A 22,991-nucleotide genomic window follows, 5' to 3' on the forward strand; every position below is an offset into this window, starting at 1 on the left:
ATTCCTGAAAAACCGAATGGAACAGGCCTCAAAAAGTAATATTAATGATAAATTACCTATCATTATTTTACGGAGAATTATAAAACAGAGGAGGCCAAAATATCAACTTTAGTGCCGTAATCAATGATTAATACGGTTGAGTCGACCTATAATGTGAGCTGCTCTTTGTGCATTTAGGTCAGATTTCATGCCTTATGAAAACTTTAATATCCTGAATAAGGAATGTCTCATGATTATTACTTAATTCAATAAAGAAAAAATGGTCAGAGGAAGCTTGCCATGCATCAGAGGGTTGTCCAACCTGCATGGTATTATAGCATAATAAGTGAAATAAGGAGGTACAATACAAGACCTGAACAGTGTGCAAACATAGGCAACATATCAGCTCTAGTGAATCTTAGCTCAGATTAAGCAGCAGGTCTCAAAACATATCTAAAATAATAATTGTGAGTAAAATAAAGGCATCTGCAAGTCTTAATATTCTTTTTTAAAACCCAGACATCTGCTGTGAAGAGCTTGCGGATTATATGATAATTTGTCTTGCCATAAAAAACCCCTTCCTTCTATGAATCGCTGTGAATCGAGGCTGTGGTCACATGTTCCGCTACGGTCGCAAAGTGCGGAAGAAAGCAATGAACGCAAGCAGAACCTGCAGAACGAGAAGAAGGACGCTGGACTTCGAGACACCAGAGAAGAAAGGCGGAGATGTTGGGATCATTCAGAGAACTGAGTTGAGAACCCCCGAGTGAGTCTATGTGAGATGAATTAAAAGTTTCTGCTGGTGCAAAAATATCGGGGAGTTGATGAGTGAAGGAAGTTTGAGTTTTGCAACAATGTTTTAAGTAAAACGTGCGGATTGGAGCACCTCAGCGCTTTATCTGTTAGATAAAGATCCACATGATCTGTGTTTGATGGAACTTTAATCTCAGCCAGTAACAGATCAGGTAAACATCAACAGCTGGGGTCTCATTTCCAGGAGAAATGGCTTGCAGTGCGTGATGACACGCCTTTCTAATGAGTCAGCACAGATGACTGCTAAAAGTGTTGTCATTGGAGTTTCTGCAGCTCGTTGTGTCTGAATGGGGACTGTAGGACCATATTCATCACTAAGTTTAGTTTGGTTTTTTTTCATTGGTGAAATTTGACTTCATAATTCTAAAGGTAAAAATGTCAGAGTATGATTATATTAGAAGCATGGGAGTGGCAGATTATATATTTACAACAAGGCCAGAGTGGATTTAATGTTTGGGAATTTAGAGACAGGATGTAGTTTAGCTTCCATCAAGCAGCTTTATATTTAAATGAATGAAATAAGTTGTTGCTCTAAATAAAATGCTTAGGTGCAGAGTAATCTGCTAGGAACATTATCTTGCAACCTATTATTAAACTCTGATTCGTCTTTCTTATGTTTCCTTGTTTTACTTCTGTTTTAAAAATTTGAACTTAAATGTTCTTATTTGGAATAATTGGTGGCAAAAATAAAAGCACATAAATGCTACAGGGTAGCTGCACTGTCTGGAGCAATAATGCATGCAATTCATGCATCGCCATTTAATTTCACTGCAGTGAAACAGGGTGGGCAAAAGGTAAACTACACAGATAGAAAAAGGTAAGCATGTTGTGCATGTCATGGCTTTTATTTTAATGCAGCACAGTAACGTAGGACTGATGAAATGAAAGTACATATTTAAAAGATGTGCAAAGGGCTCTGGGCTGTGTAGTGAGGTCCTCTCTTAGACCTAAGTTAACAGCATCATCTACCGACCTGTTTCCTCGGTAAGCAAATTGCAGGGGGTCCAGCAGGGGGCCTGTGATGTCTTTCAGGTGCTTCAACACGAGCCGCTCAAAGGATTTCATGACCACAGACGTCAGGGCTACAGGCCTGTAGTAATTTAATCTTACGATGGTGGGTTTCTTGGGCACCGGGATGATGGTGGATCGTTTGAGGCAGGAGGGGACCTCACATTTCTCCAGTGATTTGTTGAAGATCCTTGTGAAGATCGGAGCGAGTTGATGTGCGCAGGCTTTCAGACATGATGGGGAGACGTTATCAGGTCCTCCAGCTTTCTTTGTTTTCATGCGCTGAAAGAGCCTGTTTACATCTTCCTCGGAGATCTTTAGTGCAGGCAGAGGATCTGAAGGTAGGGGGTTGGTAGTTTTGTGGGAAGAACTTGTTCCTGAATGGGATGTGGAGGAGATGGCTTGAGGCGTGAACGGCTTCCTGTCATGTCTGCAGTAGAAGCCATTCAGACGGTTGGCCAGAAGACGACTCTGTTCAGGATGGGTGGAGGGGATCCTATAGGCAGTCAGGTTTCTCAGACCGGTCCATACAGCTGACGTGTCACCAGTAGAAAGGCTGTTCTTCAGCTTCTCACTGTAGCTTCTCTTGGTTGCTTTGATCTCTTTTGTTAGTTTGTTCCTGGTCTGCCTGTACCGCGCCCAATCTCCACTGCTGTGAGCTTCTTCCTTATCCCTGCGCAGATTCCTGAGGTGTGGAGTAAACCATGGCTTATTGTTCCCAAAGGTGCAGAAGGTCTTGGTCTGCACACACATGTCCTCACAGAAACTGATGTATGATGTCACCACATCAGTTGGTTGGTTTAGGTCAGTGGCTGAAGTTTCAAAAACAGTCCAGTCTTTGCATTCAAAGCAGGCCTGTAGCGTCTGCTTTGATTCCTCAGTCCACTTCTTAACAGTGTGAACCTTGGGTTTGGAAGCTCTTAGTTTCTGTCTGTAGGTTGGGATGAGGTGGATTAGATAATGATCCGAAAAACCCAGAGCAGCCCTGGTAACAGCATGATATGAATCCTTTAAAGCTGTGTAACAATGGTCCAGTGTGTTTTTGTCTCTGGTGGGACACTTAATATGCTGTCTGTGTTTGGGGAATTCATTGGAGAGGTTTGCGCTGTTAAAATCTCCCAGTATTATGATGAAAGAGTCTGTGTATTTTTTCTCCATGTTTGTAATCAGCTGTGCAAGATGTTTTTCCGCGGCAGAAGTGCAGCCATGCGGTGGAAAATATGAGCCAATTATTATAAACGAGGAAAACTCTCTCGGTGAATAAAACGGTTTACAGTTGATATAAAATGCCTCCAGATCAGTTAAGTCTTTCAACATAACGCTTTCTCGATTTGCCTTTTTTTTTTACAGTGTAAAGTCTGAACAAGGTTTTGGAGTATATTGGTAAAGCAGAACAGGAAGTCGTCCCTGGTCCAGATGAAGTGTTTGTTGATAGCCAGCGAGAGCGCAGAGGTTCTCTTCCATTGGAGTGACCTCGAATATCGCCAGAATATCCAGGAGAAGTATGGGGTATCTCAGGAGGAAGGCGAGGGGGTAAGGAGGGGGGAAATGTTTCCTGATTATTGACTTACTTTCTGCAGTTTTTTATCTCTCATTCTTTTTTTTTAGCTTCCGGCCTTTGAGGACATCTTGAGCACTTTGTTTGCTCCCATCATTATCTCCTGTAGCACCTTGGAGGACAGCTACACCTCTTTTACCACTGAGAACAACCAAATCTACGTTCTACACCAGGTAAGATCTGCCCGTCTTCCGCTCTTTGTGTCACACTTACATAAAATAATAAAACTGCTCCGACCTGTGAACTTTTATGACCTAGTTCTGAAATATTTGACACTATAATGCACTTATAGCACACTGACCTGAATGAAGGCCTTTCTTTCAGTGACGCGTCACATTTGTCATGTGAGTGGAGATAAAGAATCAAGCTAGGCTTTGTCCTCCTGTAGAACATGATTGGGTTGTGCTATCAAAATTGTGCATCATTTTCAGAGAACTGAAAGCAGAATAGTGTTGAAAACTGCTCTTATTTGTACTTTTCTTTTTATTCATGCACATGAAATAAAACCTGGTTTTGTTATATTGTGTTTGTTTAGTTTGACGAGTGTCTCTACATCGCTGTGAACGGGGATGGCAAAGAAAAGGAGGATGACCTGAGGAGAAAAATTTACGTGCTGAAAAAGATGATCGAGGTCATGTTCGGCATGGTAACACTCAGTGGGAACCTCCTGAGGAAAGAGTAAGAACGTTCTGTCTTGTTCTTGTGTGCTCTGGACTGCGTTAATGTGGATGTGTGGCTGACACCTGATCCGTTTGTTTCGCCATCAGACTGCGGCCTCAGGAAACGGAGCAGAGAGCGAGACTCTGGAAGTATCTACAGAGCCTGCTGGAGACCTACAGCCTCCTCCGGGAGAACGACCAGAGTTTCTTAGTTGAGGTGGAGCGCTTTTTGGTCTTAAATATTGGGCTTAGAAGTGGATAAACTAAACATAACTTCAGACTGGAATGTGGATTTTTGCCATTGTGAATAAAGCTAAACTAAGCCTTGTTTCTGAGCCGACGACTTTGCACTGGATTTCCTTGTTGAGCTAAAAGTTTCTACATGATCGATCAAATCCATTCCTTTCCAGAAGAATGCCTACAGTCGGTTGGTTTTCACCCTAAATGTTTTTTCCTATTTGCATTATTTAAAATAACAACCATTTCTCAATTTCATCTAGATTGTTACTATAAGCATCCTCAGATTTCAACACAGATATGAAACTTGAAAATATTTCTTGGTTTGTTTTCTGCTTATTTCTTCTGTCTAGAAAATTTCTGTAGAAGTACGGCCAGGATTTTAACTCAGCATTTATAAAAGATAAACTGTTGTTTATCTGTTATTGCATTTCTGTTCATTTTCACTCTAAAATTCTGACAGATTAGATAAATAAAAACAGGGAATTACACATTTAAAATTAGAAACAGATGGCAAATAATTTAGGCCGTGATGGAACATAATATGCCCACAGATACTATCTCCACCGTGTTTCACTGTTGCTATTATTTTCCAAGCTCAAATATTTCTTTGTTTTATTTATTATTTATTCTGTTCTGAGGTAAAAAAAAAAAAAAGTTAATGAAAGACAAAAAATACAATATCTAAAATTGGTGATGACGATGATCAATATAACTAACAAAAACAAATACACTGAATTATAAAATCTAGATAACATCCCTTTAATACAGAAGCTTGAACAGCCTATACATGCCTACCCTTCCCACAACTCAATAAGTTTTGGATTATCTTTTCTTGAACTACAATCTTATTCACTTACATAAAAAAGATCTATTTCTCATAATTTTTCACTAAAATGTGATTGTCCAAATAGGTTTTGCGTTTTTGTTGGTCAAAATTGTAAAAAATGAACATAAAGTGTTACTTACGGTCATCTTTTTGGGACATTTGTACAGAAGAAAGCTCTTCACTTAACAGATTTTCCTCCCTGTCTCAGGCAGTGGAAAGGTTAATTCACCCCCAACTCTGTGAGCTGTGCATAGAGTTCCTGGAGCGCCGTTTAGTCCAGCAGCTCAACAGCAGTGTGGAGCGAGCAGGAGAGGAGGTTCTCCACGCCTTCGTCCTGGTTCACACCAAGCTGCTCGCTTTCTACTCCAGGTACATGTCATTAAAACATTCCAGTTATTCCATTACCCGATTCATATTTATTGTATTTATATCTGAGATTTTCCATCTTTCTGCTTCTCTCTCTGCAGCCGCAACGCGAGTGTGCTCACCACCTCGGACCTGCTGGCCCTCATCGTCATGGCACAGAATATGTATCCCAGTAATCTGGACCTGGATGACACAAGTCCTGAGGTATCTGACAGCCTACAGCTTCTCAAACTTGTTTCTGCTGTTTTCTACTCACCATTGTCTGTTTGTCTTTGAAGGATGTTGAAAGCACATCTGGTTCTGGTCCTGAAAGTTTTTACACCCCAGAACCTTCCCCGTCCAGTAGAGGTTCCAGTGGTTCAGGTGAATTATTGAGTAAAGTAATATTATTTATGTTAAATTCGTTGTTTCTGTTTGTATCCTTATTCTATCCTGAGGATTTGCTTTTTGTGGGTTTGTTTTTGGTTTACCAGAGAAAGCTGGCCAAGGTGAATTTCCTGTGTTTGAGTTTGTGGACCCAGAAGTCCAGGTCAGGACATTTTTAAGGGCAAGATCCAAGATTGCATTTTAAAAGTGACACACTTTAAACTGTTGTGATGTCTTCAGATGGCAGAGGACAGCTTGCACACTCTGGAAATTAGCCCACCGGACCCTTCGAGCCCTCGAAGAGTTTTCCTTGAGGTTTCACAGAAAGATGGGCTGTATCCCATGATGCCCCACTCCATGTACTGCCTCTCACTGTGGCCCGGTATCACGCTAGTGCTGCTCACTAAGGTTTGCAGTTACTTCCAAAAAAGCATGTTTTCCTTTACTGGCTTTAATTTTTCTCCTTGTGGCACATGGTAAGCAGTAGTTTAACAGACATTGTATGCAAATGGCACTGCGGTGCCTTGGAAAAGTATTCACAACCCCTCTTTATATTTAAAAGTATTTTTATTGGGATTTAGCAACAACAGGTTACACATAACTGTGAACTAGAAGGAAAAAGGATACCTCGTTCAGCTTTTTCTACACACAAAATTGGTTAAATGTGGTATACAATACTTCACACAACCACATTTCAATACAATTACAGCGGCTCGTGTTTAGGGGTATGTCTCTGAGCAGCTTTGCACACGTAGAGACAGAAATTTTGCTCATTATTCTACGCAAGCGTTCTCTGTTTCCTGACTAATTTTGGTATTCAAATGGTTGCATTTAAGGATGTCAGAGAAGATTAAGCTAAAAAGAAACACACCACATGCTGTTAGAATTTTTAAAACCATGTATCATATTTCTTAAGTTTAAAACTTTATAGAACTTGACAAAATGCTAAAAAGTTTAAGGTGTACAATCAATTTTGAAAACCACTGTAGTCCTGTTCATTAAATTGGAATATGAGGCTTGTTAGTAAGAATAAAAGTACCTTTTAAAAATAACAACCTTTAAGCAGACATTACATACATTTTTTTCCTTAAGCTCACATTTCTGTATTAAAATATGTAAGGGAAAAATCTTCAAATTAACAAAGCTTTAAAACACCATTCTGGATGTAATTATACTTTTTAATGGATTTCAATTAATAAATTGAGTAACTGAAATTAATGCAATTTTTTTGTGTAATTTATTGAATATAACGGTACTGTCTATCTAAAGACATCTTGTATCTGCTCTCTTATTATCCGTATCAGATTCCCACCAGTGCAGTGGCCATGTCGGTGTACAAGTACTTGGAGGACTTTGACAAGCTGGAGAAACGTTTACACGAAGGCCTTGGAGGTCCCACTTCAGCCAGAAGTCCTCTGAATATCTACGACATCCGCACCAAAATGGACAAATTCATCAAAGCTTTGGGGCCCAGTGAGTTACAGGTAGGTGTTTTTTGTGATACCAGCTTTGCTACTGGGCTGAGGGACTGTCTGGGTTTAAATGACAGTTGTTTTGTTTTTATCTCACTATTTCTTTGTACTTCAGACCGTTTAAGTTGTAATCGAAATTGTTCTGCTGTCGTAATCTGAACATGACTGAACCTCCCAAGATTGCTTTCACCAATTTGAATGAACCACGTATAAACCTCTTCTAATTCTTTGGACTTAAACCAATATATTTTCTAATTCTCTCCTAGTCTGCGTATTTACAAAATGTCTGGACAGAGTTTAAGAACCGAGCCTTTTCCAAAGGAGGGTCTGGGTTCAACAAAGAGTAAGTCTTCTTCTGCCCTCTGGTGGCCAAATGTCGATATAGCACAAGGTGACTGAAGCTCATCTAAATGGTTTCTTGTTCTTTTAGGCTCATCCCATGCTGTAAGAACATGAAAACGCAGCTGTGTGGCATTTACAGACGGTATTTTCTGACTGGGTCAGAGTCGGCTGATGCTGCTCAGCATCTCTCTGCCGGTCTACAGGAACGAGCCCAGGCTATGGTTCAGTGTGTATCCGTCCACTGAGAAATCTTTATTTGTTACTTAGCTCACCTAGTATATGTCTGTAAGGCTCTTTATAATGCCGTCCTTCTGTTCCTTCCTATCTTTGTCTTTGAGTTTCTTTTATTTTTTGACACTCTGCTTCTCGCAGAGAGAAACTGATGGACTGGAAGGACTTCCTGTTGGTTAAAAGCAAGAGGAACATAACCATGGTGTCATATCCTTTTTTTTTTCAAAATATACCCTGTCCCTACAAGGTGCCTCTGGGCTAACGACAGCTTTGTTGCCTTAGCTGCATGCGTTTCTTTTACACATGCAAATTACAATTTATGGTTATGTGCTCATCATATTAGATTGTGTATTTGTCCTTTCTAAAACCTTTTTCATAAACACAACATCGTTTCTAGAAATGTCTTCGTCCATACAAAAGATTAGCCAAAATGCTACTTGAACTATTGCAGGCCATGTGGTGTAAGGCAATGAAGGTTTGAACCATCCACTTAAAACTTGCTGTTGTTACATCTGATGTGTTTGGGGTCTAGGATGAAGTTAGAAGTGGGGCTGTGGCATCATAGTGTTTCAGTAGTTTGCTAATGGTTATATACACAGAAATCTAGCAATTTAAAACATCTCACCATTACATGGGCTTCAGGCTTTCTATGAAGTCTGGAAAAAATTTAAAATTTATCAAATTGGATTTTTCTATTTTCCATCTTTTGAAAAGTTGGGAAAATATTTGTATTTCCATACTTTATTCTTTATCGTATTGTCTAAAAGTTGTTGCCTTTAATTTCTACTTGTATAATTTCTTGTTTCCTTCCTTCCTTGTGTCCTTCTTTCCTTTCTCTCATTTGTTCCTTTCTTCCTCATCACTCCTTCCTTTCCCTTCTTTATGTCCTTCATTGTGTCCTTCTAATCCATCCATCCATCCATCCAGTCTGTTGTTATTCCTGATTAAATATGTAAAGCCTTTCTGCAGCACAGATATTTCCTAGTGCATTTATAGATAACTTTAGGATTTAGTATTTTAAAGTGAGGACAAAGGAGCTGGAAGTTGGGAAACATTTTTTGCAAAACATCCATTCATTTAAAAACCAAACAGAGCAGAGTTTTTTTTTTCCAAAATGTGACACTGTGTATGGATTTTGACCAAGCTGATCTCACTTATCTGGAGGATTTCCCGGGCCTTGTCCATTTTATCTGCGTGGACCGATCAACTGGCCAGATGATCGCTCCGTCACTCAGCATCACAGAGCGCACTACATCGGAGCTGGGGAAGGGACCCGTGGCCAATTATATTAAAAACAAGGTCAAACATCTTCTGCTTTGTTGTAGTTTTAGTGTTTTTTTTACATGGAAAAATAAACTGTGACCATTTAGAATAATGAACTTAAAAAGCAAAGAGCTCAACAGTCTTTTTAAATCCAACCAACCGCTTAGGTTTTTTAATTTTCATTAACAACCAAGAAGATTCAGAATCAGGTGTTTCTGATTACACAGTTTTTGCAGATTTTGGATGATTTGTTTTTCTTTGACAGTTAGAAAATATTATGTTTTTCTCTTGCCTTTGTGAAGAACAGGATGTTTGTATAATAACCACAATTACTATTTTTTTTCATTTCTTTGTCTCTTTAATATGAACTGAAGGTATGGGCCCTGGTCAGGACAACCCGCCGCTATCTTCAGAAGGGTTATTCCACCGTCACACTGCGTGACGGAGATTTCTACTTTTGCTATTTCCTCTGGTTTGAAAATGAAAGTGTAAGTTACCTGCATTCTCCACGGCACCTTCCATAGTTATTGGAGACCCTAAAGATGTTTTCAAGCCTTAAAATAAATTGTTATTTGGAAGGCTGGTTGACCCCAACGCTTTGCTGCAATTAGTTTTTTTTTTTTTTTTTTTTGCTGCCTTACAATCCCCTCATCATCCAGCCTTGTTTATTACAGTTCTCATTTGCTTAAAGTATTTATTATTTGTCTGACTGTAAAGGCTTTGGCAAGCAGCTATTTATCTGGAGTCAGTTCTTCATGGAGGACCAGTCCTGCCTTAATTGAGAATACATACAGAAATGAATAAATAAATGACTCAATAAAATAATTACTGGACCAATAGTAGCTATACATATAAATTAGAGTGCCATTAAATGCAGCACAATAATAATTTATTCAATAACTGATAAATTGATCAGATATAAATATATATTTCTGTTTTAATCTTTAGCTGTTGTAATGTATGCCTTTGCTATTATGCTTATTTTTTATTTTAACAACTAATTTTCAATCATACTTCAGTTCTTGAACTACATATTTTTCCCTTTGTTTTTTAATACAGGTAAAATGTTTGCTTTTAGTTTTCCTACCAGTTTTATTTCTTTTATATTTATTACCACCCGAATATATTAGAAACATGTTTTTTTCCTCAAAAATGTATTATTTTTCCAAATTATTTTACTGTCCTTTCATTCCTTGCACTGAAATATTTTCCTCTTTCAATATATCCCTGTTTTATTTTCAATTCAATTCAGTTGTATTTATAATAGCGCCAATTCACAACACATGTCGTCTCAAGGCACTTAACAAAGTCAATTCAATCGAATCATTCAGATTTCAAGTCAGGTACATACATTCCAATTAATCCCAACTATCAAACAGTGCAGTTAGATTCAATTTATTATTCAAATTGGTTAAAAAGTTTTTCTGTCTAAGGAAACCCAGCAGATTGCATCCAGTCAGTGATTTATAGCATTCACTCCTCCTGCATGAGCATGTAGAGACAGTGGACAGTCGCTTGCATTGACTTTGCAACAATCCCTCATACTGCATACTGCTACATGCATGTAGCGACAGTGGAGAGGACAACTCTCCTTTAACAGGAAGAAACCTTCACCAGAAGCGGCCATCTGCTACGACCGTCTGGGGGTATAACTATACTGCAATAAACAAATCATGTTATTTAACTACAAATACTTTATGTGTCTGATCCATCAGGGGTACAAGTTACAGCCATTGGACATACCAGTGCAACCTGATGACTCTCCACCCGTCGGGATGCTTGCCTATGACTACTACAAGTAAATGACATTGCCCAGAAATGCATGGAAAGAAAATCAAGTGGCCGTTGTGCACTGTTAACAAAAGGCATATTTCCCACAGGAGGCTGCTGCGGTACTACAGTAAGAACCACAAGGGTGAGACTGTGAAGTGCTACGAGCTGCTGACTGTTCACCTGGGGGTCATCCCCACAGAGATCATCCTCCAGCAATGCAGGCAACTCGCAAGCAAATTGTGGGAGCCCTCACGCAATCTGCTGCTGTAGAAAGAGCATCACTCAAACTGGCAGACAAAGATGTTTATCTGTTGTTTCATCAGGAACCAATTTATCTCTAAGATTTGCATTCTTGAAGATTTGTTTCCTATTTATTAGTCTTGCACATGTATATAAACGTCATTTTCGTTCACCCAAAGTTTGCAGCACATTTGTGTTTTATAAGTGAATATACTGTATATTTCTACCTTTTAATGTGACTTATATAAATGAACAATGCACCAATTAAATGGTGCATGTCTTTGATAAAGAATTTAAACATTTGAGAAATTAAAACTTTCACGTCCTTTTCCTTCATGTGTGCTTCCGCTTTATTACCAAAGCGCTCTATTGCAGTAGAAGCTGTCATGAACCTTAATTTTCATCTATACAAATAATACTGTTCCTATATTACCTGCTAAATTCATTCAGTTCTTTGAGTTGGAAATGTTTAAGTTAGCTTCTGCAGCATTTAACATTTACAGTCATGATTTTGGCCTGGAGACTGGAAGTGCTTTAAAGGTCAGTCCAGACTATGGGGTGGGTTGTGCACAGCTGGTACCGGAGGACTCCACACAGACACACCCAGAAGGGGATAGGGGGGTGTGCATGCAGAGTTTAGAGGATTCACTCAAAGGGCTCCTGTGAGGTCAGTCACGGCTCCTGCAGCCACCAGGTCCCTCAGGAAGAGTTTTTCAGCGCTAACGTCATGCACCACCTGGAATATTTTAAATAAACGTTACTGGAGACAAAAGATAAATTCTGATGTCACTAACCCTAATGGGATGATTTGGACAAATATCTTAGGGACCCTGGTAAAGATGTGTAAAAAGCCTTAAAATGTATTTAATTTAGCCTTTATTGAATTAGTATATTCTCACAGTAAGGAAAAAAATAAGAAATTCAACTTTATTTGGTTACAGAGAGGAAACAATAGTTGTGACAAAATCAGCTCCCACTTTTTGGCACCCCCTAACAATACATAAAAAGACATTTTACTTATACTTTACTCCTTTAAGTTCATCAACATTTTGGAGAATTTCTAGTTTTTTTTTTTTTTTTTACTCATAACTTTCTTATTCCCTGGAGCATAAATATGACATGGCACAGGACACCACTGACTTTAGCCCCTGGGCCACTAGGCTGGATGAAGACCCATATTTATGTTGTCACCATGCACAGTGAGCAGTACAGTAAGGGAATGGAATAATCTCCAAAGCTCATTGTTAGAGAACTACAGCAAAAAGCACCATATTGGGGTCACCAAGTTTCAATAACATACATTAGATGCGTTCTACATGCCAACCTGTTGTTTGAAAGTGATGCCTGAAAATTCCTCCATGTTTTACTATCACAATACTGGAAGCCCCTTTGGTTAGATGAAACTAAGATTGGGCTTTTTGGTAACCAACACTACTGATAGGCCTGGTAGGAAACTAATGGTAAAAAATGACCACTCGTAAGTAGGGTGTAGGTGCTGTAATGCTGTGGGCCTTTTTCCCCTCCAAAGCCCCTGGGAATGTTGTTAGAGGACTAGCATCATGATTTTTTTCTATGCCACAACATTTCTTTTTAAAAAATGAGACAGAAAATTTAAATGGATCTTTTTAAAAGGGTAAGGGACAAGTCAACACAGAAACTGGTAACCAGACTGAAAATAAACTTTCTTCCACAGCCATAAATAAGAATGGACGCAGGACTCTGGGTGATCTACAAAGAATCTGTAATGAGGAACATTCAGAAAGAGGATTTTCCCTTGCGATTTCATGAGCTTTTTAGGGTTAGAATATGCTAGTGCATTAAAAGACACATTTATTTCAAAGATATCTGCACATCTTTACCAGTGGTACCAACAAGTTTGCCCACATCCTTATGTCAGTGTGAACTTACTTGAGCTTTCATGGTGTCCATGCGTATCGCCTCATAGTAGTGGAGCCTGGCCTCTGGGTGCTGCATGTTGTAGCCAAACCCGGCGAGGCTAACCTGGTCACACAGCTGCAGAGCCATACCCACAGCAATGGCTCCTGATGTTGGCACCATCTTTGTTTTAACAGGAAAATGACCGTTGATTTACTTTGTGAAGCAAAACAAGATCCCAAACTTCCCATATATTTTAATGAGGGAAATTCCTCTACATAGTAGCAAAGAATATGAAAATAGTGTAATTGTCCTTTAGAAATTTGTTCTGCATTGTCTCGTCTTTCAGTTGGCTTCTTAGATGTCCCATGCAAAGAATGAAACTTTGTGTTTCAAAGCAGTTGTCATTGAAAGCAAGACAGTGAGTTAAACTAATGCAAGTGTATCACAGTTTTTCATAATGAAATAGACTAATTATTTAGGGACTTACATTTCCCTGGTTCTGAGCATAACTCTGTAAGACTTGTCCCGTCTTGTGAATAATCTCTGGATGGAGGATCTTGAAGCTCTCTGGTTTCAGCGGGATATCATCTACTACCTCCTTCCAGAACCACATCTTGGACCAGAAGCTCTAAATGCATAGGCGATAAGCGCAATCCCAGTATTTTATGATAAACCGGTGAGAACCCTGTAGCTTAAATAACAGTGAACCTCTTTATCTAACTCTTCTTCTGATGTGGGCTTACCAGAGGCTGCTTGGTTAGTACAGAAGTTAGCCAGTCCAAGTCCAGACTTTTAAAGACCACCAGAACTACCATGGCGGTCTTTTTGTACTCATCGGCCGAGTGAGGTGCTCCCTCTGGATATATCAGGCGGATTGTGGTGCGTGACCCAGCATCTCTCTCAAATCCAGACACGGGACCATTATTCAGCCTGGGAGAAGACATAAACACAAAAAGTTTAAAGGTTACTTCAAAATAGACTTTTTCTTCTTTTTTCACAACAAACATAAGGATAAGTTTTAAAATGATTTTAAAATCCTTGGTTTGACTAGTGAAATTAGTTATATATAATATTTTTAGTTAATTCATGTTATTAAGACTTTGAAAAGAAAACACATCAAAAATGTTAACAAGAGCCCCTCTGGAAGGAGTATTGTTATGGAATTAAGCTGTTGTGTTATAAAAGTTTGAAGCATGACTATTGAGAGAGCTCTGCATTGTGGCTGGCTTCGGTGGTGTAAATGACACTCTTAAACCTTTTAGAGTCGGAGAGAAGGTTAGTTAGTTTGCAACATTTGTTGATGGATTTTGAGGCTTAGTGAAATCCCTGATGCACATTATAATAAGAAAACACTATCACCGAATACCTTACAGACAGATACCAACCTCGACATTTTAGTTTTTCCTTTTAATCAGGTCAGTGCATTTACTGTGATTTGTTCATCACTACAGTACACAGGGGTCGAGTATTTTGACAATTTGAGAATTAATTATTTTCTTCATGCCTTTTCCTTTTAACCAAGACCAAAAAAGCCAGTTAGAACAAGTGTGTTAATACCAAACACACTATACTTACCATATCCTTCATATCTTATTCATCTGATTGGTCCACACGTACCTGATAATGACATCATACTGATCTATGTGAGATCCAAGATGGCTCCCGTGAAGAACACCTCCATTTCCCACCACCACACATCGCCTGCACCTGCCTTTTGCACTTAGAGAAGGAGGCACACCAGGCTGAGGCATAGAGGCAAGGGCCAGGGCCAAATGCTCTTCACTCCCCTGGAGCCCCCGAGGAGGGGCCAGATTCCATGCCCCGGGGTTGTCCTGTTGCACAAAAACTGGGATGTCCAGAAGGCTTTCTGAACAGGAAAGTGACTTGAGGTGGTCCAGACCCCAGCGAGGCTGACAGGGGCGTGAAAGCAGGAGGGCCGACCGATTTAGTAAGGCCTGAGTTGAGAAGAGCACATTAAAATAAATTCTTCTGCAAATTCAATAAAGATCTTGCTTGTAGATGCTAGTAGATGTATCTTTACCAGATCCTTGGGATAGGGGTAGTCATTGTTGACTGATGACACATTGTTTGAGGGGTAATATGCCGGAATCAGAATCGCCAAGTAGCATCCTATCAACAAGAGCAGACTAGTGGCAAGATTCTGCTTCCTGTACAGAAAACAAAAGGACAATATTAACCATCAATAATAAGAAAACTTTAAAGGGCGAGTACATGTCAGCTCCAGATAAGTCCAAAACTAAACCTAACTGTTCAAATTTTATCTTGAGGATCTCTGTTTTGTTTATTTACAGAGCCTTGCAGAAATATGTATACCCATTGAATTTTTTTCCGATTTTGTCACCTTATAACCATAACCTTCATTGAATTTTCTGTGATAGACCAACAGAAAGCAGTGCGTACTTATGATGTGGAAGGGCACTAATACATACAGGGGTTGGACAATGAAACTGAAACATCTGTCATTTTAGTGTGGGAGGTTTCATGGCTAAATTGGACCAGCCTGGTAGCCGGTCTTCATTGATTGCACATTGCACCAGTAAGAGCAGAGTGTGAAGGTTGAATTAGCAGGGTAAGAACACAGTTTTGCTCAAAATATTGAAATGCACACAACATTATGGGTGACATACCAGAGTTCAAAAGAGGACAAATTGTTGGTGCACGTCTTGCTGGCGCATCTGTGACCAAAACAGCAAGTCTTTGGGATGTATCAAGAGCCACGGTATCCAGGGTAATGTCAGCATACCACCAAGAAGGACCAACCACATCCAACAGGATTAACTGTGGACGCAAGAGGAAGCTGTCTGAAAGGGATGTTCGGGTGCTAACCAAAAAACCTAAAACCACGGCTGCCCAAATCACGGCAGAATTAAATGTGCAGCTCAACTCTCCTGTTTCCACCAGAACTGTCCGTCGGGAGCTCCACAGGGTCAATATACACGGCCGGGCTGCTATAGCCAAACCTTTGGTCACTCATGCCACTCACTGCCAAGGGCTACCAAACCATTCTTGAGGACCATGTGCATCCAGTGGTTCAAACATTGTATCCTGAAGGCGGTGCCGTGTATCAGGATGACAATGAACCAATACACACAGCAAGACTGGTGAAAGATTGGTTTGATGAACATGAAAGTGAAGTTGAACATCTCCCATGGCCTGTACAGTCACCAGGTCTAAATAGTATTGAGCCACTTTGGGGTGTTTTGGAGGAGCGAGTCAGGAAACGTTTTCCTCCACCAGTATCACGTAATGACCTGGCCACTATCCTGCAAGAAGAATGGCTTAAAATCCCTCTGACCACTGTGCAGGACTTGTATATGTCATTCCCAAGACGAATTGACGCTGTACTGGCCACAAAAGGAGGCCCTACACCATACTAATAAATTATTGTGGTCTAAAACCAGGTGCTTTAGTTTCATTGTCCAACCCCTGTACATCCACATACTGATACATTTTTCAGATCTTTTACATTTAGTCTTCCCAGTGTCAATATTGTGTAGAATCCTTCTTCTGTTGCAGTTTTTGGGGTGTATCCCTACCAGCTTTGCACATCTGTACACTAAATTGTTGCTCGTAGTTCCTTGCAAAATAGCTCAAGCTCAGTTAGATTAGGTGGATTGGCTCTGTGAACATCAATTTTCAATTCTTGGCACAGATTACGGTTGACTGTTGGTTGTTTTATTCCTATTTTTAGAAGTTATTTCAAACAAGTAAATGCCGTTCAACATTGGGTTTCAATCAACACTGAAGCTCTATTTGCCAAGAATTACCAACATAATTGGTTTTTGCTCTTTGCCTTCTGACCATCAAGCTAAATATCATATCACACCGCACTGTAGCAAAAAATCTGTTTTTATTAACAATTCCTGCATAATGCCAGTTCTACCACATTGCATTGGAGATAAAGAGCTCTTTGTAATATTTCTGAACATAACCTGTCCTCTACTTTGGAGGACTTGTACCTGTTTAGGAAGAAGTCCCTGGACTCCATCTTTAAAACAGCTCGCTGTCTGTGACACACAGGTGTTGGTGTTATTGTATTTGCAGCCACAGGCAGCAGTGGAGCACCATCTTCTGGATCTTCTACACTCAGATGGTCCGGTGTTACCATGGCACTATTTCCTCCACCTGAAATACACAGAGTGTTATGATGGCCGAGGAGGCCCACATCGTTTTCATAGTGACTATAACATGAAAGAATAATTACTCTCTATGTTTGAAACAAGATTTCTAAAAATTACCAAATGATCTATGGATGCAGTGAGAGTATTATGTTACCTATTTTATAGTCAAATGTGAGCAAATACTGCCTAAAGCATGAAGGCAAGAATCAGGTTTATAAACACAAAAGAACAGAGTGTAACTCACAGCTTGCCTTGAAGAAATGTCAGCCAATTATTAACATTGTTGTTCCATCGCTGAGAAACAAGCAGCATAGTGTACGGTCAAAATGGCTGAAGTTCCTTTTTTATCTGACTGAACTCTGTCCCTGCCCTCAATAACCCTGGTTAATCATTGACATGTCAGTCAGTCCTCCTGCTGGAAAGGTAATGAACAAGTGTGTTTTTGTGTGTGTGTTTAGCTGTCTGTCCAATAAAATCCAGTATTTAAATATTAAAAAGAAAGGACCAATTAAAAGTATGTTTAGGTATTTTGTGTCATTCTTAGATGCTTTAGATCCTAAAACATATTTTAATATTACACAAAGATAACTGGGGCAAATAAAAAAATAAGTTTTTAAATACTGATTTTATTTTTTAAGGGAGAAAAACAATCTGGTCTTAAGGAGAAGATACATTTGGATTCCTTGTTAAATCAAAAGTCAAAACTGTGATTAAATGCATTTTTCTGTTTCATTTCCATTAGCCAACATAGACCAAATTACTGCCTGATCTATAGAATCTAGAAATCACTTAAAAAGAACCTCCCTGATTACATAAAGTATTCTAAAAGATCTAAAAAAGCAACACATTATGTCCTGATTTAAAGAAATTCAAGAGCAGATGAGAAACAAAGTCTTTTACATCTGTTCGGATTGGAAACTGCTATTCCCTAGGCTTTGAGATTCCAGAAGAACCCAAATCTATTAGTTTCCCATTGAAATTTGTAGTGAATTATTCTGTTTTTTTCCCTTTAGCAAATCATCCTGTAATAACTGTGAAAGCTCTAGCAATCACTACTAACCTGAAACTCCCAATCCATGATCAGAACTGAAAATGATTATAGGTGAAAAGGTTTAGAGAAACAGGAGAGTAGCCGTTAGCCAACAGAACAAATTTATGAATGGAGAGAAGAAAGCAGTGCAAGGATAAAGGAGCTACACACGTGTACAAAATTGTTGGTACCCCTTCAGTTAATGAAAGGAAAAAAAAAACAACAATGGTCACAGAAATAACTTGAATCTGACAAAGTAATACTGAATAAAAATTCAATGAAAATTAACAAATGAAAGTCAGACATTGCTTTTCAAATATGCTTCAACAGAATAATAAAAAAATATAAACTTATGAAACAGGCCTGAACAAAAATTATGGTACCCTTAACTTTTGTTGCACAACCTTTTGAGGCAATCGCTGCAATCAAACGATTCCTTTAACTGTCAATGAGACTTTTGCACCTATCAGCGGGTATTTTGGCCCACTTCTCATGAGCAAACTGCTCCAGTTGTTTCAGGTTTGAAGGGTGCCTTTTCCAGACGGCATGTTTCAGCTCCTTCCAAAGATGCTCAATAGGATTTAGGTCAGGTCTCATAGAAGGTCACTTCAGAATAGTCCAATGTTTTCCTCTTAGCCATTCTTGGGTGTTTTTAGCTGTGTGTCCTGTTGCAAGACCCATGACCTGCAACGGAGACCAAGCTTTCTGACACAGGGCAGCACATTTCTCTCTAGAATCCCTTGATAGTCTTGAGATGTCATTATACCCTGCACAGATTCAAGACACCCTGTGCCAGATGCAGCAAAGCAGCCCCAGAACATAACAGAGCCTCCTCCATGTTTCACAGTAGGGACAGTCTTCTTTTCTTCATTTGCCTCATTTTCCGTCTGTGAACATAGAGCTGATGTGCCTTGCCAAAAAGTCAAATTTTTGTCTCATCTGTCCATAGGACATTATCCCAGAAGCTTTGTGGCTTGTCAACATGTAGTTTGGCAAATTCCAGTCTGGCTTTTTTATGATTTGTTTTCAACAATGGTGTAGATAGGCTTCATTCAAGTTGTGACTTTTTCCAGATGTTACTGTGCAACATGCTCTGTTTTTAGTAAACATGACATCCAGGATAATCATAGAGCTCTATAAAACAATCAATTGAAGAATTCTCATCAAACTAATTTTCTACACGTTTTCCCAATCATGTTAAGTTTAACTTAATGTCCTGTGTGTCATATCTCTGCCCTGCAATATGTCCACTTGCTGATAAATTAGCTATAATTACACGGGGGAGATGATGGAGATCCCGCAGAAACTGAAATCAGCCTAAACACCGGGCCTTATTTTCCTGATATTAGAGTTTAAGTACAAGTAAGCCCAAAACTATCAATCAAAAGATAATTAAACAATGGAAAAGGAGTATTCATTTTGAAAAAAAAAAAAAATGTATTTTCATTTTATTAAAAATTTTTATGTCCTACATTTTTTACCCTTCTCAATAGAAACAATATCAATTGGCATTACAGCAAGCAACCCCTTCTTATTAGTGCTCACCGGTTTTTAATTCAATTCAATTCAATTCAGTTTTATTTATATAGCGCCAATTCACAACACATGTTGTCTCAAGGCACTTCATAACAGTCAGGTACATACATTCCAATTAATCCTAACCATTAAACAGTGCAGTCGGAGTTAGCTTTTTATTCAAATTGGATAAAAAGTTTTTCTATCCAAGGAAACCCAGCAGATTGCATCCAGTCAGTGACTTGCAGCATTCACTCCTCCCGGATGAGCATGTAGAGACAGTGGACAGTCACTGGCGTTGACTTTGCAGCAATCCCTCATACTGAGCATGCATGTAGCGACAGTGGAGAGGAAAAACTCCCTTTTAACAGGAAGAAACCTCCAGCAGAACCAGGCTCAGTGTGAGCGGCCATCTGCCACGACCGACTGGGGGTTTGAGAGAACAGAGCAGAGACACAAAAAGAACACAGAAGGACTGATCCAGGAGTACTTTCTATGGGAAGGAAAAGTAAATGTTAATGGATGTAGCTCCTTTAGTTGTTTCACCTAGAAAGAAAGAACAGATCAACTCTAAGCCAGTTTTCAAGGTTAGAGTCTGAAAGAGAGCACATAGAGTTTGCTACAGTGAAGCTCAGTCAATCGCCATTTCTAGGAGAGAGAAGGGATTAAACACTAAAAGACAGGGCTATGTGGATCATCGGTAGAGGGTGAGCATTAAGTTGTTGCCAGCAGAAGCTCGGACGATTCCCCTCTCCAGAAAGGTGTCACAGGTAGACACACAGTAAGGCCAGGTGTAGCTTCTAGGAAGAGAATAGTGAGAACAAGGTTAAAAGCTGAAATAACAGCAAATAATGCAAAATTGGAGAGTAGTGTGAGAATGTAGCAAAGAGGGTGAAAGTGGTCGTTATGTCCTCTAGCAGCCTACGCCTATATCAGCATAACTACACAGATAGTTTCAGTTCAGATTATTTAGTTAAACGGCGCTTATTTACAACAAAGGGTCCCACTGATGGTCATTGTTATACTAAAAACCACAAGGATTGGGATACCTCTCTCTGTCAGACTGATTATATCCATTGGAAAAGAGAGGGGGTCATACAGGTAGCAGAAATGGAGGGTGTGTTTGCACCTCAACCATAACTGAGCCGGTTTAGGCTAAACCTGACTCCCCCTTACTCCAACCAACAGGGAGGGAGGAAGATGGAGGTAAAAAATAAGGAAGATAGCTCAGGATAACCTAAGCCACTCTAACTATAAGCTTTATCAAAAAGGAAAGTTTTAATGCTAGCCTTAAAAGTAGACAGGATGTCTGCCTCATGGACTAAAGCTGGGAGCTGGTTCCACAGGAGAGGAGCCTGATAACTAAAGGATCTGCCTCCCATTCTACTTCTAGAGACTCTAGAAACCACCAGTAAACCTGCAGTCTGAGAACAAAGTGCTCTGTTAGGAACATATGGGACAATCAGATCTCTGATGTATGATGGAGCTAAATCATTAAGGGCTTTATATGTGAGGAGGAGAATTTTAAATTCTATTCTAAATTTAACAGGGAGCCAATGAAGGGAAGCTACAATATGATCTCTCTTTTTAATTTTCATCAGAACTCTTGCTGCAGCATTTTGAATCAGCTGAATGCTTTTAACTGCATTTTGTGGACATCCTGATAGTAAAGAATTACAATAGTCCAGCCTTGAAGTAACAAATGCATGGACTAGTTTTTCAGCATCACTGCTGGACTGGATATTTCTAATTTTGGCAATGTTCCAGAGGTGAAAGAAGGAAATCCTACAAACCTGTTTAATATAGGATTTAAATGACATGTCCTGGTCAAAAATAACACCAAGGTTTTTTACTTTATTACCAGAGGTCAATTTAATGCCATCCAGGTTAAGTGATTGACTAAGCAGTTTCTTTTTTAAAGACTCCGGTCCAAAGACGACAACTTCTGTCTTGTCTGAATTTAAAAGCAAAAAAAATTAAAGTCATCCAAGTTTTTATATCTTCAAAACATGCTTGTAGTCTATCTAACTGGTTGGGCCCATCAGGATTTATGGATAAGTAAAGCTGAGTATCATCAGCATAACAGTGAAAATTTATCCCATGCTGCCTGATAATTTGACCTATTGGAAGCATGTATATATTAAGGGGATTGGCCCAAGTACGGAACCCTGTGGTACTCCACAATTAACCCTGGAGTTTAAAGATGATTTATCATTTACATGAACAAACTGGAATCTGTCAGACAGATACGATTTAAACCAGCCTAGCGCTGTTCCCCTGATCCCTACAGCATATTCCAGCCTTTTTAAGAGAATATTATGGTCGACTGTATCAAATGCAGCACTGAGATCTAACAGAACCAGAACAGACACAAGTCCATTATCTGAGGCCATAAGAATATCATAAGTGACTTTCAGCAGAGCTGTTTCAGTGCTATGATGAGCTCTGAAACCTGACTGAAACTCTTCAAACAGGTCATTGCTGTCTAAATACTCACACATTTGATTAGCAACTATTTTCTCAAGAATCTTAGATAAGAATGGAAGATTGGATATAGGTCTGTAATTTTTCAAGTCATCTCGATCAAGCAAAGGTTTCTTAAGTAAAGGTTTAATTACAGCTAACTTAAAAGCCTGTGGTACATATCCATTTACTAAAGATAGATTAATCATTTCTAAAATGGGGCTGGTAATCAGAGGGAACTTCCTTAAATAATTTGGTTGGGATTGGGTCTAACATACAAGTTGAAGGTTTAGATGAAGCTAATATTTCTGATAACTCAGGCGGCTTCACAGGATCAAAACAGTCCAAACACAAATCAGGTTCTGCAGTTATTTCCAATGTTGTCTCACTTGCTGAGGATGAAGTATGTCAAAGATTTTCTTTTTAATAGAATCAATTTTATTTAAGAAGAATCCCATAAAGTCATGGCTGCTAAGAGCTAAGGGAATGGATGGCTCAACAGAGCTATGACTCTGTGTAAGTTTAGCAACTTTTTAGCATATTTCCTCTGCTATTTTACCTTTGATGATTTCATAGACCTTGAGGTAGGAAAGCTTCCTTAACATCAGTGTAATCTGTAGCTCCGTCCATAGATTCTTTATCAGATTTAAGTCGGGACTACCAAACTCTAAGATACACATTCTGCCTTTGCATAATGGACAAAATTTGAAATATGAGCACTCACCTTTGTCTATATACCTGTCTATAAGCTTGGGATAAAACCTATTCTTGCATTTTCCCAGGCTATGGTAAAGTTTACCTTTAACAGGCAGAAAAATACTTCAAAC

General features: G+C 39.2%; 2 protein-coding genes across 2 annotated transcripts; one reads left to right on the forward strand and one right to left on the reverse strand.

Annotated features, from left to right (window-relative positions):
- Positions 1-588: 588 nt before the first annotated feature.
- Positions 589-11,472, forward strand: hps1 (HPS1 biogenesis of lysosomal organelles complex 3 subunit 1). The gene is made up of 18 exons (XM_047351547.1): positions 589-745; positions 3,151-3,333; positions 3,409-3,531; positions 3,894-4,036; positions 4,126-4,234; positions 5,292-5,452; positions 5,551-5,653; positions 5,728-5,812; positions 5,923-5,978; positions 6,056-6,223; positions 7,120-7,299; positions 7,554-7,630; positions 7,718-7,855; positions 8,002-8,067; positions 9,015-9,159; positions 9,498-9,611; positions 10,839-10,921; positions 11,004-11,472. Exons 2-18 carry the CDS (start codon positions 3,217-3,219, stop codon positions 11,164-11,166), a joined length of 2,031 nt encoding a protein of 676 aa, XP_047207503.1. The 5' UTR covers positions 589-745; positions 3,151-3,216; the 3' UTR covers positions 11,167-11,472.
- On the reverse strand, positions 11,463-17,143 carry st3gal7 (ST3 beta-galactoside alpha-2,3-sialyltransferase 7). Its single transcript, XM_047351548.1, has 7 exons — positions 16,995-17,143; positions 15,056-15,182; positions 14,632-14,969; positions 13,758-13,944; positions 13,502-13,642; positions 13,045-13,194; positions 11,463-11,872 (listed from the first exon to the last, which is right to left on the reverse strand). The coding sequence occupies exons 1-7, from the start codon at positions 17,141-17,143 to the stop codon at positions 11,786-11,788; spliced, it is 1,179 nt and encodes a 392-aa protein (XP_047207504.1). The 3' UTR covers positions 11,463-11,785.
- Positions 17,144-22,991: the final 5,848 nt, after the last annotated feature.

The sequence above is a fragment of the Girardinichthys multiradiatus genome, chromosome 22 (assembly GCF_021462225.1).
Source record: "Girardinichthys multiradiatus isolate DD_20200921_A chromosome 22, DD_fGirMul_XY1, whole genome shotgun sequence".
Lineage (NCBI taxonomy): Eukaryota > Metazoa > Chordata > Actinopteri > Cyprinodontiformes > Goodeidae > Girardinichthys > Girardinichthys multiradiatus.